The 17,076-nt window shown below is 44.4% G+C and overlaps 1 protein-coding gene across 14 annotated transcripts in view; it reads left to right on the forward strand.

Annotated features, from left to right (window-relative positions):
- Positions 1-9,909, forward strand: part of ARHGAP36 (Rho GTPase activating protein 36) — a 30,894-nt gene extending 20,985 nt beyond the window's left edge. For 13 of the 14 annotated variants that reach the window (XM_059910605.1, XM_059910608.1, XM_059910610.1 and 10 more), the window contains 11 exons: positions 1,785-1,943; positions 3,148-3,213; positions 3,744-3,979; positions 4,219-4,411; positions 4,632-4,687; positions 4,937-5,087; positions 5,521-5,669; positions 5,852-6,028; positions 6,268-6,365; positions 6,502-6,608; positions 8,689-9,909. In XM_059910605.1, the coding sequence (XP_059766588.1) occupies positions 1,785-1,943; positions 3,148-3,213; positions 3,744-3,979; positions 4,219-4,411; positions 4,632-4,687; positions 4,937-5,087; positions 5,521-5,669; positions 5,852-6,028; positions 6,268-6,365; positions 6,502-6,608; positions 8,689-8,846 (1,550 nt within the window). In that variant the 3' untranslated portion in view covers positions 8,847-9,909. Of the gene's footprint in view, positions 1-1,675; positions 1,944-3,147; positions 3,214-3,743; positions 3,980-4,218; positions 4,412-4,631; positions 4,688-4,936; positions 5,088-5,520; positions 5,670-5,851; positions 6,029-6,267; positions 6,366-6,501; positions 6,609-8,688 lie in introns of those variants that run through there. The other variant, XM_059910604.1, reaches the window with a different exon arrangement.
- Positions 9,910-17,076: the final 7,167 nt, after the last annotated feature.

Raw genomic sequence — 17,076 nt, forward strand, 5'->3', positions numbered from 1 at the left:
CCCAAACCAGGTTTTTCACTGCTCTGCGATTTTTCCAAGCTGCAGCTCTGACTCTGTCACTTCCCACTTAAAACCCTGCAGTAGTTCCCTATTGCCTTCAGGAGAAAGTCCAGCTCCTTAACATGGCTTATAGGGCCATTCATGATCTCATTCCTGCCTATCCAGATTTATCTCCTTCCATCCCCTTTATACAGCTTTAAGAATATAACAAACTCTCTCCCATCTCTTTGCCTTTGCACAAGCTGTTCTCTCTTTCTGGACACTCCCCCCTCCCTGTCTCCAGGCAGACTTAGATGTTTCCTCCTTTCTGCTTTCACAGTAGTTTGTTTATATCTTGGGCGATTGACTTATCACAAGGTTTTGTAAGTTGTTGCTAACCTATGTATCTCCTTCACTGCACCGTTAAATTCTTTATGAAAAGAGTATTATTACTTTGCTCATATTTGAATCTTTAGTGCCTGGCACAAAGTAGACAATTAATGCAGGTTTCTTTTCTTTTTTTAAAAATGCATACGTGAAAGAACAAATTAATAATAGAGGTGAGGATGTGCAAGATAGGATGCTGTGTGGGGTGCAGGGAGATCCCCACTGGGGGATCCTGTGCAACCTGGGAGCAGTTTGAGATAGTGGGCACCATGCAGAAGGGATATGTAAAACAGGTTTGCCAATACACCAAGAAACTTCACTATACCAATCCTGTATAGAGAGTCTCATTAGAAATAGCCTGGAAATGATGTTTGTTTTGGTACAAACTGATGTTGTTTTATTTTTTCAGGAAAAAATAACATGATCAAGTTGCACAATTTTGGGTAAATAGATAAAAGGCAAAAGGCAAACCAAATCCCACTATTTGATACAGACACCATCAGTAATTGGGCGCATTTCTCTCAGTCTTTTATTTTTTTGCATGTTTTTCTTCACATAGTTGTAACCATAATTAATACAATTCTGTATTTTATATTTGTTGTTTAAAAGCTCCTTGTAAACATCACTTTAATGATTGCATAATTTTCCATACTGTGGCTATTCCATAATTTATATAACTAGTCTTGTTGCTGGGCTAGCTTTTTTCCCTTAATTTTTTACTGTTATGGTTCATGTACATATGGTTTTTCCTGTCTGTAGGAAGATTTCATTAGGATAGATTCCTAGAAGGGGAATTACTGGGTCAAAGGGCCTGGGGATGATTTTTGGCTTCAGACTCACGTGTCCAGTTTGCTTTCTGGAAGAGTTGTACAAAATTTACAGAGCTCCTAACCTAGATGAATGTGCCCATTTCACCCAAACTGGACAGCATCAAGCATTGTTATTAAAAAATAAAAATAAACTCCATCAATGTTCCTAATAATTAATGGAAAAATATTACCTTATTCTTATCTTAATGTGCATTTTAAAATTGTAAGGTTGGTTTTTTTTTTAATATTTTTTTCTTCTTCTTCTTTTTTTTTTTTTTTTTTTTTTCCTTTTTGCCTAATTAGGTTTTCTCTTTTCTGGACTGTCGGTTCAGGGCTGGCTTTTTTTAAGTTGGATTTTTTTTTTAAATAAGCAGCCAGAGGCAGCTCTGCTTGAGGGTGAAGCCACCTCCCAGTTTTCCCTCCCCCTTTACCACCCTCCCCCCCCCCCCATAGTTCCCTCTACCAGGTCCAGTGACAATTGGATGATGCAGTCCTGATAATCATCCGATTCCAGAATGGGAAGCTGCATTCCTTCTCTGAAGGCAGCAAGGACACTGTGCCCCAGAATCATGCCCCCTCTGCTGTTGTTGTCCGCCTTCATTTTTTTAGTGAACGTCCTGGGAGGAGCCCCAGGACACAACCCGGACCGCAGGACCAAGATGATCTCAATACACAGCCTCTCCGAGCTGGAGCGTCTGAAGCTGCAAGAGACTGCTTACCACGAACTCGTGGCCAGGCATTTCCTCTCTGAATTCAAACCTGAAAGAGGTGAGCAGTACCCCGGGATGTGGCATCCTCGCCTTCGGGCCGAGTGGACCCCCTGGGCGGAACGGGACGAATTGGGGGTCCAGGAGGGTGGGAGGGACTCTCCTCTGGTCTTGGACCTGGCCGGTTCTCCTGGATCCTGGAGAACTGAGGGAGCGGGAGTTGAAGGGTGTTTGGTGAATTGGGAAGAGGTGAAGATTAGTTGAGTTGGGTTGAAGCCTGGGGGCTTGCGGGGCAGTGAGACAGGCAGATACCAGGGACAGACAGGTGGACAGAGGACAGGTGAAAAGACAGACGCACCAGGTGAGGTGCCAGAACAAGTCGGAATGAGATGGAGACGCAGAGGGACACTCAGAGAAGACTGGGACAGACAGAGACAGCGCGGTTGAGAGACGAAGAGTTAGAGGGAGATAGCGAGACAGTGAGAGAGAGACACGGGCCAATCCGGGCGAGTAGCGGGAGGGCGGGTGCGGGTGCGGGGAGCGGAGGCGAGAGGTGCGCTGGGAGCGAGCGGGACCCAGCGCAGGACGGGGGTCGAGCGCGCCAGTGGTCTCCGCGGTGCAGGTGCAGATTCTGCGACTGAGGGGAGGTGGCAGGGGGTCACGCGAGCCGAGGGGTGCCGCCGCAGTGATGAAAAGTGCAGGGGGCCGCAGGTTCGCCCGGCGCAGCCTAAAAGGAGCGCAGCAAAGGGCGAGGAGACCCCGCGGGCAGCCGCCACTGCGGGGGTCGGAGTGGGGAGATCGCGGGTGTCACCGCTTCTCCCGCGGCCGCAGCGCTGGGAGCCGACGGCATCCCGGAAGCAAGCGCGCCAGCAGTAACTTAGCGACCCTTGCTAGCCGAGGCGCCGCAGGCAGAGCCCCTCCCCTCGCCTGTTGCGCTGTCCCGCGGCCTCGGAGCCCCGGAATTAACGTTTTAAGCGTTGTGTTGAGCTACTGCTGGTGCGTAACAAGATGCGCGCTGCGCACGGGGCGCCTTGGATTATCTGGTTTGGTTAAATTCTTGGAGTCTCATATGTGGTAGTTAGGATTGGTCCCGTTTTCAAATGGGGAAACTGAGGCTGAGTGAAAGCAAAACACTTTTGGGGGGCTGGTCAGAGCTGTTTGCCCCTCTCCCCAATCCCTGTGGATCAATGCATTGCGATGCTTTAGTCACTTATCAAATCCTACTTGTATGAGAATGCGTGTGTTTTCTTTTTCTCTTCCCATAGCTCTACCTATTGACCGTCCAAACACCTTGGAGAAGTGGTTTCTGATTCTGAGAGGACAAGAGAGGGGTGAGGGTCTCTCATACTGCCCTTAGTAAAGAAATAGAATGCTGCACCCCTCCTGTACTGCGTCCCTGGCTACTGGAGACTGGGCGGTGCCCACTGCCCCTGGGGGGGATTCACTCTCCACCCCCCCCCCCACCCAGCTTCCAGAAACCCCGCAGGGGATGATTTCAGGAAACGGCGCACTAGCTACAGGAGTGCTGGGTAGTCCCATCAGATATGCCTAAGCCTTCCGGGTGAATCTACCCCAGACAGTTTGCCCAGAAGAAATTGCCCTCATTGCTTCAGGGTGGTCACCCCCTGGCAGGACTTAAGGCAGAGACCCCGTCGGGGTAGTTGAGTGGAGCTGAGTCGTTCAGCCAGACCATCGCAGGGTCCCTTTGGCTCCCTCCCCAGGGAGGGGCGCTGCGGGTCTGGTGGGGTGGGGTTGGCTGGGGGCGGTTGCTTAGAGGAGTGCTACAGCCCCTGCAGTTCCTCCTGATTTAAGCGCTGCGGAGCGTAGACGTTTCTCATTCTTTCTCTCTTTGGCTCCCCAGCGGTATCACTCAAGACGTTTGGCATTCGACTGGAAGAGGTGCTTGTGAACGAGCTTACCCGCCGCAAGCAACTTGAACTGAGAGCCGCGATGCAGATTGAAGAAGCCACCGGTCAGGTTGCGGGCCGTCGTCGAGGAAATGTGGTGCAAAGGATGTTTGGCCGCATCAGGCGCTTTTTCAGTCGCAGGCGGGATGAGCCCTCCTTGCCCCGGGAGTTTACTCGCCGTGGGCGTCGAGTGAGTTAAACCGTCCAGTTTTCAGGCAGGGACCTTCTTGAAGTGTCCAGGGATGTGGGGCGGGAAGGTCAAGGCCTGTGTCCTCAGAGAGAAGGGGAGCTGAACAGAACGTGTTGGAGGGGTGTAATTGGCTTGCCACAGAGAGAATGTCTCCTGTTGTGAATGTGATGCAATCTTCAGGAAGGCCCAGAGTGACCCTCCTGCTCCCCCATTTTAACATAGTCTGGGTTTCTCCACAGGGTGCAGTCTCTGTGGATAGCCTGGCTGAACTGGAGGACGGGGCCCTGCTGCTGCAGACCCTGCAACTTTCCAAGACTTCCTTTCCAATTGGCCAGCGACTTCTGGGATCCAAAAGGAAAATGAGCCTCAATCCGATTGCTAAGCAAATCCCCCAGGTTGTTGAGGCTTGCTGCAGCTTCATTGAGAAGCATGGTAAGGGGCCAAGAATGATGGTTAAATCAAGGTAGGAGGCAATTCAAGAGAAAGAACGGTGTTCTAGAGATGGGGAGAGGAAAGAGGTCAAGGGATGAAGGGCTTGAAACATTCCCCTGCCACCAGTTGGGGTTGGGATACAATGGGGGAGGAAAAGGGAAATGCTGGGGGTGGGGGTGGTGAGCACAGATACTTAGCATCCCCTGGTCTTTTCTTTCAGGCTTAAGCACAGTCGGGATTTTCACCCTGGAATATTCTGAGCAGAGAGTGCGTAAGGTAAATCAGCTATGTTTATGCTTTTGTTCCTTCAGTGAGAAAAAACTGGTGGGGGTGGGGGCTCCCCCATAGACCTGAAGAGAATGTCATGCCTCGTGAAGGGAGCACAGTCTTCTTTTTAGCCCCCTAGGCACACCGTATAGCCAACTACCTCCACTGAAGCCTGAGACTTGCTGAAGGAGTGGCCGGTAGGGAGCCTGTGATGGGCAGAGCAGCCACCGAATGAATGTATTCTCTCTCTTTTTCTAGCTCCGTGAAGAATTTGATCAAGGTCTGGATGTAGTGCTGGACGACTCTCAGAACGTGCACGATGTGGCCGCACTCCTCAAGGAGTTTTTCCGTGACATGAAGGACTCTCTGCTGCCAGATGATCTGTACATGTCCTTCCTCCTGACAGCAAGTGAGTCTTCTGCTCTCCCTTGTTGGACAAGGAAAGGAAATAGTACAGGGGATGTGGGGTTCTGGGGACAGAGCTCAGGCTGCAAGACCCCAAGGAACTAAGGCAAAATGAACACCAGAAGATGAAAACACCTCTCCAGATTCCGCTATAAGTCTGTTGTTTGGAAATCTCTCTAGAGCTTCTTGAAGCTGTGTGCACCCTCTCAGGGCAAAGAAGAACCTAGGTTCTGTAGGGAGGGGGGTCTGATTTTGATGGGAGCACTTCTTGCTTTTAGGAATCCTGAGCTCAAATGCCATGAGAATGAGCAAAGAAAAGATGCTTGAGTACTTTATCCATAGCCTTTGGCATTTTTCAGCCAGAATCACACCTTTCTTTGTATCAGGCTGCTGCCAAGGCTAGCCCCCTAAGCCAGTCCCTGTTTTCCTTCCTCTAGCTCTGAAGCCACAGGATCAGCTTTCTGCCTTGCAGTTGCTGGTTTACCTGATGCCACCTTGCCACAGTGACACCCTGGAGCGTCTCCTGAAGGTCCTGCATAAGATCACTGAGAACTGCGAGGACTCCATTGGCATTGATGGACAGTTGGTAAAAAGCTCAGGGAAAGGGTAGTGAGACTTATAGAAGGGGAGATGTGTGGGAGTATATGAGAAAGAGACAGAGACAGAGAGACAGAGGGAGAGGGAAACAAGAACAAAAAGAGACATTTCTATTTGGGTAACTTCCATTACTACTTCAGAGTTGATCACTTTCTGCTTTCCTTTACTTAGGTTTCAGGCAATCGAATGACTTCCACCAATTTGGCTTTGGTGTTTGGATCTGCTCTCCTGAAGAGGGGGACATCTGCCAAGAGGGAGTCCAGGAAAACAAGACTGGGGATTGACCACTATGTTGCTTCTGTCAATGTGGTCCGTGCCATGATTGATAACTGGGATATCCTCTTTCAGGTAGGTGGAAACTTTGGACACACTTATTTCACAGCTCTTTCACCTGTTCACAAGGCAAGGAAGAGTGCTACATGCATCCCTGGGGGTATCCAAAGCAGGCAGCCACAAATCTCCCCGTCTAGAAATCCTTCCTACATTAGCTGGGCATGGTGCCTTCAGTTCTGGGTACCTGATAGAGATGAGTATAGATTTTTAAAATGTTGTGTAATAAAGACTAACATTGCTAATTTTACCCTCAGGTGCCTCCCCATATTCAGAGGCAGGTTGCTAAGCGTGTATGGAAATCCAGTCCTGAAGCCCTTGATTTTATCAGACGCAGGAATTTGAGGAAGATCCAGTGAGTGTTTTCTTGGTTTGTTCATGCTTAGCCTGAAGGAGAATCACCTATGGGGGCTCCCAAACCCAGGCCACCTTTATATTAGTCAACCCAAGTATACCAACTGACTTGCTTTTTCAAATTCATTCCCCTTCAGGAGCGCACGGATAAAGATGGAAGAGGATGCTTTACTTTCTGATCCAGTGGAAAACTCTGCTGAAGCCCGGGCTGCTGTCCTTGGTCAAAGCAAGCCCTTTGATGAAGGTCAGTTCCCTGCTGGCTTTCAGACCCCTGGTGAAGGTCAGTCCCTTGGTGAAGGTCAGGCCCTTCCTGAAGGCCAGGTCCTTGCTGAAGATGAGCCCCTTGAGGAAGATGAGCCCTCTGAGGAAGATGTGCCAGTCAATGAAGAACTGCTATTTGAATATCTCAATCAAGGAGTAGTCTTTGGTGAAGTCCAAGGTCTCGAGATTCCAAATGACTTGGAGATTCAAGGCCCACATCTCGAAGGCATTCCAGAGCCTGATGAAGAGGACGACGATGACGACAACGACGATGATGACGATACCCTGAACTTTGATGATCTTCCTCCCCTTGAGGACATTCTAGACCCTGATGATGAAATTCTAGAACTCATTGAAATCCAAGACGTTGAAGAAATACTATATTTTGATATGGTTCCAGACCCTGAAGTAGCCCAAGATGTGCAAGAAATCCCAAACCCTGGAGAAAACCCAAACCACGACCTTGAAGAAGGACCAGATTTTGAAGACTACCAAAACCTTGACCTAGCAGAAGTTCCCTATCTTGATGTAATCCCGAACAATGAAGAAGCCTCAGATACTGACGAAATCCCAGACAATGAAGAAGCCCCTGACACTGATGGAGTCCCAGACCATGCAGATGACTCAGATAATGATGAAAACCCAGATTCTGAAGAAGACCCCAATCTTGAAGAGGTCCCAGCCCTTGATGAAATCCCAAATGATGAAGCCTCAAATGCTGAAGAAGTTCCAGACCACGAAGAGGTCAATGGGATTTCAGACTCTGATGAAGACCTTGATTTTGATGAAGTCCCAGCTCTTCATGTGGTCCCAAGCCCTGAAGAAGCCCCTGGTGGTCATGAAATCCTAAATCAGGAAGAATCCCCAGAGGTTAATGGGCTCTCAGACTCTGAAGAAGACCCCAGTCTTGAAGAGGTTCCAGCTCTTGATGGAGTCCCAAATGATGAAGAAACCTCAGATACTGAAGAAATTCCAGATTATGAAGAAACTCCAGAAGTCAATGGAATTGCAGGCTCTGAAGAAGACTCCAACCCTGAAGAGGTCCCAGCCCTCCATGTGGTAACGAGCCCTGAAGATGTCTCTGATTTTGATGAAATTCAGAACCAGGAAGAATATTCAGATGTAAGTGGAGTCCCAAACAATGAAGAAGCCTCAGACGTTGAAGAAATCCCAGGACACAAAGAAGACTCTGATGTCAGTGGAATCCAAGACTCTGAAGAAAACCCCAATCTTGAAGAAGACACAGTTCTCAGTGTGGTTCCAGAGCCTGAGGGCACTCAAATTCACAACAAAGTTCCGGATTCTCAGAAAGACCTAGCCAACACTTTTGAAGAAGATGAAATTACAAATATGGCTCCAGAGCCTGAAGACGTCTCCATTCTCAATACAATTCCAGACCCTCAGCCAGACCTAGCTGTCAATCTTGAAGAAATCATGAAGGTGGAAGCAGTCCCAATGCCTAGTAATCTTGACTCTAAAGAAGTTCAGAGTCCAAGGACCATCCAGTTCCACAAAGAAGATGCAGCTGTTACATTTCCTGTAGATATCGTCTTCCTTAAAAGCAAGTCTCAGCCTGGCCAAGTCATGGACTACAGGTCCTTCTCAGAGTCATTGAAGACCGACACCTGCTTTCTCCCCTCCATGAAGTTCTGTAAGCTTCCGGCTCCAGCTTTGTTACTCATTTGCTTAGTAAAATTAGTCAGGCTGGTTGTAGGGTGGTAGTTGTTGTTAGGAGGACGCCCACTTCCTCGCTTCCCTGGTGGTATTGCCCATTTGCTCTAAGCACGGGGTATCTGTCTCACTCTTTCTGTTCTCTAACATGGCCCTGCCCTCCTGCCCCCCGCCCCCACACACCCAGCTTCCACAGTGGGCCTAGATTTAGAGATGTATGTTCTACTGTTAGGCTGCAGTTTTCTTACATGTCAAATGGGGATAATCATTTCTGCCCTAACTTCTTGCCTCATACTGTATTTGAAGCTCAAAATTAGGTCTTAGTTCCTTGGGTGCTGTGCAAAGTGTGAAGTCTAGAAACATAAGGAGTTAACATTGTTACTATTTTCCAGGTTCCTCTGAGGAGCCAGCTGTGCCTCCCGGCACTGCCCGTTCCCATGACGATGATGAAGGAGCGGGTAAACCCTCCATTCTGGAGCAAGACCGCCCATTGCTCCGTGTGCCCCGGGAGAAGGAGGCCAAAACTGGCGTCGGCTACTTCTTTCCTTAGATGTTTTTCCTTCTATATGGTGCCAGACAGGGGGAAAGGGTGGGGGTAGACCTGGGATGTCACAGGAAACATTAAGGAGAGTCTTGAAGGTAAAGATCTGAGGGTAAGAAGGAGTTCTACCTGATGCTCGGGTCAGGTTGTGAATTCCAAACACACTACCAGCCCCTTTACTGGGGATGCTTGGTCCCTTCAGCTGGTAAAAGTGGAGATGTTTCTGTGTCATGCTCAGGCGCCCTGGTGCTACCTTGCCTCTCTCTTTTATCCCTGATCCTGGCTTTCCCTTACTACAGCCGTTCCTTTAATTGATGTGACATTTGTGGTAAACACCTGTCCCAGAGAAGCTCACAAATCTCGAGGTGCTTTCCCTCCCCCAAAGGGGATTGCATGCTTTTCCTGACTTTCCTACCCTCCTCCTAAGAGCTCAATTGGAAAGGCCCTCAAGAGGCACGCTAGGATGTTAGTTCAGCCTACTGACAGCTGACAGTTAATGCTAAACCATGTCACACCAACTCATAGCCGTGTCCCCACAGCCACTCCACCGCCTCAGGATAATTGTTTCCAAATTATTTAGACCAATGGCTCGTCAAACAGCCACTCCCCAAATCCTGAGAAACCCAACTAGCTTTTCTGGGGTCAAAAGTTAGAGGAAAACTTGGATTTTATTACCTAGATCTGTTTTACAGACAGCTGGCAGCCACATCCTGTTGTCAGCAAAACAGCTAGTTAAGTATGAACACATAGTTCCAAGCAGTAAAAGTCACCTGATTACAAATGTTCTTAAATATCGTCTCTGTAGTTCCTCTATGCAGGACGGTGCAAATTTGCGGGACATGCTCTGGTAACACGCAGATATGGGTTATGTATGACATCCAAAATTATAGCTGTTATTGAGGGGTACCAACTGCTAAGGTCCATAGAATGAAGAATGTATTGTATTGAGGGATAGAAATTGATCAGACAATGGGTAACAACCGCAGAGCTCGAAGATTTGTGATTGTTAAAACTTCTCTGGCATTTAATCATTAATAAACATCTGTATTGTGACAGCAGCATATTCATGGCATACTGTGTGTGTGTTTATTTTATTTGAAATTTTGTTGGTGAGTTGGGAAGCTCTAGCTGGAGCTGAAGGGGAAAGAGAGGTGGGGAAGAGGAACGAAATAGAAGAGGGTGATGTGGAATAAAGGGCAGGGGTGACATGGTGTAAAGGGATGGAGTGAGTGGAATAAAGGGGAAGGGGTGATTTGGAATAAGGGGATGGAGAGAGATGGAATAAAGATGTGAGGTGGAATAAAGGGGAGTGATGTGGGGTACAAGAGAAGGGATGATGGAGAATAGAGGGGAGGGGTGATATGGGATAAAGGGATGGAGAGAAATGGAATAAAGGGAGGTGACGTGGGATAAGGGGGGTGAGGTGGGATAGAGGAGAGGGTGTTGGGGAATAAAGGGGAAGGGGTAATGTGGAATAAGGAGATGGAGAGAAATGGAATAAAGGGGTGAGGTGGAAAAAAAGGGTGTGGTGCGTGATAAAGGAGAGTAAAGTGGAAGAAAGGGGAAAGAGCTGTAACTGAATAAAGAGAATGTAGAAGGGATGAAGGAGAAGTAGGGGAAAAGAATAAAGCTTAAGAGGAGGCCCTCTAAAAGGAGAAAAGAGGGGAATAAAGGGAGAGATCACTAGGTGCTCTCAACTGAGAAATTCCCCCTGGATTGGTCAAAAATGAAAACCTAGAAATATCCTGAGACATATGATTTCCAAGGGTAAGAGAAGAACATGCTTCTGTTTGATTGATGGGACCGCCAAACTTTCTTGAAAGCTTAAGACTTCATGACATGCTTGGAAATTTCACATGTCAGGGACAGAGTTCCAGAAAGTGGAATGATGTGTATTATTTATTTTTGCACACTTTACTTTAGGGTATTTCCTTCTGTAGAGTTTTACAGACAGCAGAAAGGTAATGTTGGGTCCCTCCTATAATAATGATTATTTTACAATAATAATTATAATGATAGTTCACACATATCGAGTTCCTAAATGTGTTCAAAGCTTTACTTGCATCATTTTATTTAATATTCACAGCAACTCTATGAGATACATGTTACTGTCATCCTCATTTTCTTCTTGAGGAAAATGAGATACAGAGAGGTCAAATAACCTGCCCAAATTACACATCTGCTTAGTGGAAAACAGCCAGTCTTCAAAACTTTTAACGACTAGATTATACTGGCTTATCCTAAAATTTTAGGATTCTTCCTTTGACACAAAGATGCACTGTGATGTCTGCAGTCAGTTTTTTTGGTTTGGATTTGCACTTTTAACAAGCAAGCTTCAGGTTCCTTCCTTATAGGTCCTTTCTTCAGACAAGCCATTAGACAACAACTGTGATATCTCAGACAGACCCTAGCAGTTGTATCTAGGACCCACAGATATTAAACCCAGCAGAAAATATAAAGCTCATCCATTCCAGCTCTCTGTTATATGTATGGTCACAGTAGGGCTCATATTTGGAAAGGACTTACTTGAGGTCAGAGATCTGGATTAAGATCCAGACAGGCCTCTGACTGCCATTCCAGGACTCTATGGAGCTAAAATAGTACGATGTGTCCTTGGAAGAGTTCACCTGTGCTTTTCCCACTCAGCTTGAAAATCAACAAATAAACCAGATAACAAGTAGGTCAGTAGATTGATTCAAAACATTCCCTTCACCTCCTGGCCTTCCCTGAAACCAGGTTTTCTCCTGATCTTACTGCTTCCCCTACATTCCCCCCTAGTGCTGACTACCAACCAAGGAGTTGGGGCTGAGAGTGGTAAGTAGATATGGACATTATCCTCACTCTTCCCCATACTCTAAGGGCCAGCTCAGTGGGCTTCCTTGACACTCCAAGTCCTGTCCTCATCCTAGGCAACCTCAACAATATCTACGTGGAAGACCCATCCCACACCCTGGCCTTTCATCCTTTAACTTAGCATTTCAACCACCCGCAGCCGCTTGGCATCACTAGGCATGACATCACTTCCAAAAGCCTCAACTCCAGTATTCCACTGTGACTCAAATCTCCTAACAATGGCTGGATTCCACGTCTTCTGCTATTTGGTCTTGTTGAGATGTCCAGTGCCTCAAGCCTTTTCTTTTCTCTTCACTTCTTTCCTTGTCCAGGCAGGATCTCAGGGCATATTAATTTAGAACTGACTGTATCTTCATTCCCTTGCTCTTGAAATACCGTGTCTGCACTATTTACTCTCAGCCTTGGGTCCCTCCAAGCATCTGATTCCTCCAATCTCATAATGACCACTGTGAGAAAATGTAGTAGCCCTCCAAATATTGGTTCATCTAATAGAATTTCCAACCTCAGCTGGGCCCTCAGGCCACTCAGCAATTCTCTTGCACACCCCAGGTCATGTCCTTCTCTAATTCTCCTCCCATTCATATTCCATTTCAATATCATTCCCCTCAAACAACAGCCCCTTTCACTCTAACTCATCCCCAATACAACCTCTCTTCTGCTTTATGCTTATTTTCCTCTGCTTTTTCTAGTTTCTTTAGGTAGGAACTTAGATTATTGATTTTCTCTTTTCTAATGTAAATGTTCAGTGCTTTAACAGTGTACCACAAGTTTTGATGTGTTGTATTTTCATTCAGTTCAATATATTTTTAAAATTTCCTTTGAGACTTTCTCATTGACCAATGGATTATATAGAAGGTTAGTATACTTTTTAAGTGTTTTGAGATTTTTCTGCCATCTTTCTGTTATTGATTTGTAGTGCTGCCTGGCTCACCTGTGATAGGTGGGACTTTCATTTGATCCAGAAAAAGAATGAGCCTACCTGGGCCACCTTCTGTTTCTAAAACTAAGCTGGTGTTCAGGAAATGGCAGTCCTGGGTCACCTTTCTTTCTTGGGTTAGAGGTAATAAGACAACTTTGTACTGTGCTGTTTCTCTAGTCCTAGGGTCCTAAACCTTCCTCTTATATCTTTTAGAATTCTACTTTGGTTTTCTCTGAAGTTATTTCCAGGGCTTATACTTGTACTTGATAGGGAGGAGCTTGGGAGAAAAAGGGCTATGTGATCTTCTCCTGAGCAGAAGTCTCCTGGTTATTCGTAAAAAGATTTATTGAGATATAGTTTCCATAATTTCCAATCTATAGTTTAGAGTGTACAATATTGTTAGTGTATTCACAGAGTTGTGCAACCATTGCCATAATCTAATTTAATAATATTTTCATCACTCCAAAAAGTAGCCACATACCAGTTAGCAGTCATTCTCTATCTTTCCTGTCCCCCAAGTTTAGGCAACCACCAAACTACTTTCTATCTTCACAGACTTCCCTATTCTGGACATTTCATATAAATGGAATCACACAGTATGTAATCTTTTGTGACTGGCTTCTTTCATGTAGCATAATATTTTCAAGATTCAACCATGTCACATCATGTATCAGAACTTTATTGTTTTTTAATGTCAAATAATATTTCACTATTATTTTGGATATGACATATGGATATGCCATATTTAATTCATAATTACCTACAAATAATGATGAACATTTTCATATTTTCCCCCATCCTTTGGTCATATATCTTCTGCCTATTTTTAAGTGAGATTTTTTGATTGTGTTGAAAGTTTTTTTTATATATTCTGGATAATTTTTTCCTGTCTGTGACTTGTTTTTCATTCTCTTAATGGAATCTTATGAAGAGCAGAAGTTTTAAATTTTTTTTAGAAATTTATTTATTTTTAATTTAATTTTGGCTGCGTTGGGTCTTTGTTCCTGCGCATGGGCGAGCGGGGGCTACTCTTCGTTGCAGTGCGTGGGCTTATTGCAGTGGCTTCTCTTGTTGCAGAGCACAGGCTCTAGGTGTGCAGGCTTCAGTAGTTGTGGCATGTGGGCTCAGTAGTTGTGGCTTGCAGGCTCTAGAGTTCAGGCTCAGTAGTTGTGGTGCACTGGCTTAGTTGCTCCTCGACATGTGGGATCTTCCCGGACCAGGGATCAAACCCGTGTCCCCTGCATTGGCAGGCGGATTCCCAAACACTGCACCACCAGGGAAGTCCCAGAAGTTTTTAATTTTAATGAAGCTCAGTTTACCATGTTAAAAATATTTAGGATTTTACTTTTGGTGTCATTTTTAAGAAATCATTGCCTACCACACGCTCACTAAGCATTCTCTCAAAGTCTGCACCAGACCGAGGAGATGATTGGTCTAAGGTGCAAAATTTAAGGAGTATCTCTCAAGGTTGTGCAAATCCCCGAGAGTGAGGACGTTCTTAAATTTTGCACCCTAGGCCCCTCACTTGCCTGGTCCTGTGTTCTGCTATGTTTTATCCAATAAGTTTTATAGTTTTATTTATCCAATCATCACCTGAGAGCCAAATAGGTTGTTTCCACTTTTCTTATGGTAAATAATGCTGCTATGAAATTCATGTACAAGTTTTTGTGCAGAGATACGTTTTCATTTCTCTTAGGTATGTACCTAGGAATGGAATTGCTGGGTCATATGGTAACTCTGTTTTTAAACATTTTTGGAAACTGTCAGTTTTTTAAAGTGATTGTATCATTTTACATTCCTACCAGCAATGCATGAGATTTCCAATTTCTTCACATTTTTGTCAACAATTTTTATTATCTTTTTATATTATTATTATTGCAGTCCTTCTAGTGGTGTGAATGGTTTCTCTTCGTGGTTTTGATTTGCATTTCTCTGAAGACTAGTGATGCTAATCAATGTAATATACCATATTAAGAAACTAAAACTTTAAAAAGATTTAGTTTTTCTATTTCTGCCTACAATTTATTTGGAGTTGAATTTATATACAGTGTGAGGTATGGATTGAAGTTCATTTTTTTCTTCTATACATATATGCACATTTTCTAATACCATTTAATGAAAAGACTATAATTTCTCCACTTAATTGCCTTTATAACTTCATCAAAAATTGGTTGATCATTCATTCTGTGTATATTTCTGCATTTTCTCTCTGATGGATCTATTTTTCTATTTTTATGTCAGTAACATCCTTCTTGATTACTGTAGACTTATAATAAATCTTTAAATAGGGGAGTGTCAGCTGTCTATTTTTGTCCCCAGTTTTACTGAGGTATAAATGACATATAACGTTGTGTAACCTTAAGGTATACAACATGACGATTTGATACATGTCTATTTCTCAAAATGTTTACCACAACAAGGTTAGTTAACACAGTTTACCTCACATAGTTACCATTTTGTTGTAATGGTGATGGTGGTGAGAACATTAGAGCTCTACTCTCCTAGCAACTTTCAAGTATACAATACAGTATTATCAACTACAGTCACCATGCTGTACATTATATCCCTGGAAATTATTCATCTTATTCAAAGTTTGTGCCCTTTGACCAATACCTCCCTATTTCCCACCCCTCAGCTACTGGCAACCCAGCCACCATTCTACTCTTTCCATGAGTTTGATATTTTTAGAGTCTACATATAAAGTGAGATCATACGGTGTTTGTTTTTCTCTGTATGACTTATTTCGCTTAACATGATGCTTTCAAGGGACATCTACGTTGTTGCAAATGGCAGAATTTCCTTCTTTTTTATAGCTGAATTATGTATCTATATCTGTATCTACCTATATAGATAGATATAGATTTAGATAGAAATACAGATATAGATATAGATCACACATTTTCTCTATTGATTTATCCATTGATGGACACTTAGGTTGTATCCATGCCTTGGCTATTGTGAATAATGTTGTAATAAACATGGGAGTGCGGCTACCTCTTTGATACCCTGTTTTCATTTCCTTTGGATATGTACCCAAGTGGATTTCTGGGTCATGTGGTAGTTCTCTTTTTAATTTTATGAGGAACCTCCATTCTGTCTTCCACAGTGGCTTTACAACTTACATTTCTACCAGCACTGCACAGGGTTCCTTATTCTCCACATCTTCGCCAGCATTTGTTATTGCTTATCTTTTTGATAACAGCCATTCTAAAAGGTATATGAGTAATACATCATTGTGGTTTTGACTTGCATTTCCCTGGTGATTAGTGACATTGAGCACCTTTTTTTTTTTTTTTAAAGAAATTCACGTTCTTTTATTTATTTATTTATGACTGTGTTGAGTCTTCGTTTCTGTGCGAGGGCTTTCTCTAGTTGTGGCAAGTGGGGACCACTCTTCATCGCGGTGCGCAGGCCTCTCACCATCGCGGCCTCTCTTGTTGCGGAGCACAGGCTCCAGACGCGCAGGCTCAGTAATTGTGGCTCACGGGCCCAGTTGCTCCGTGGCATGTGGGATCTTCCCAGACCAGGGCTCGAACCTGTGTCCCCTGCATTGGCAGGCAGATTCTCAACCACTGCGCCACCAGGGAAGCCCCAAGCACCTTTTAATGTATGTGTTAACCATTTATGTCTTCTTTGGGAAAAAAAAATTCTTTTCAAGTCCTCAACCCATTTTTAAATAAGACTTTGTTTTTGCTATTCAGTTGTATGAGTCTCATATATTTTGGATATTAACCCCTTATCAGATATGTGGTTCGCAAGTATTTTCTCCTATTCAGTAAGTTACCTTTTCATTTTGCTGATTGTTTCTATTGCTGTACAAAAGCTTTTTGGTTTGATTTAGTCCAACTTGTTTACTTTTGCTGTTGTATCCAAAAAATTGTTGCCAAAACCAATGTTGAGGAGATTTCCCCCTATGTTGTTTTCTTCTAGTAGTTTCACAGTTTTGGGCTTTACATTTGTCTTTAATTTATTTTGAGTAAGTTTTTGTGAGTGCCATAAGATAGGCATCCAATTTCGTTCTTTTGCTTGTGTTTATCCAGTTTTCTGAAAACGATTTTTTGAAGAGACTATCCTTTCCCCACTGCGTACAGTTGACCCTTGAACAACACGGGTTTGAATTGCATGGGTCCACTTATAGGTGGAATTTTTCAATAAATTCATACTGCAGGACTACATGATCTGTGGTTGGTTTAATACTCAGATTTGGAAACATGGATAGAGAGGGCTGACTGTAAAATTATATACAGATTTTTGACTGGGTGGGGGTTGGTGCCCCTAACCCCCATGTTGTTCAAGAGTCAACTGTAGTTTTGGCTTTCTCATCAAATATTAGTTGACCATATATGCAGGGGCTTATTTTGGGCTTTCTACTCTGTTCCATTGGTCTACACATCTATTTTCATGCCAGTAATATACTGCTTTGATTACTATAGCTTCATAATATAGTGTGAAATCAAGAAGTATGAT

Source organism: Balaenoptera ricei, chromosome X (genome assembly GCF_028023285.1).
Source record: "Balaenoptera ricei isolate mBalRic1 chromosome X, mBalRic1.hap2, whole genome shotgun sequence".
Taxonomy (NCBI): domain Eukaryota; kingdom Metazoa; phylum Chordata; class Mammalia; order Artiodactyla; family Balaenopteridae; genus Balaenoptera; species Balaenoptera ricei.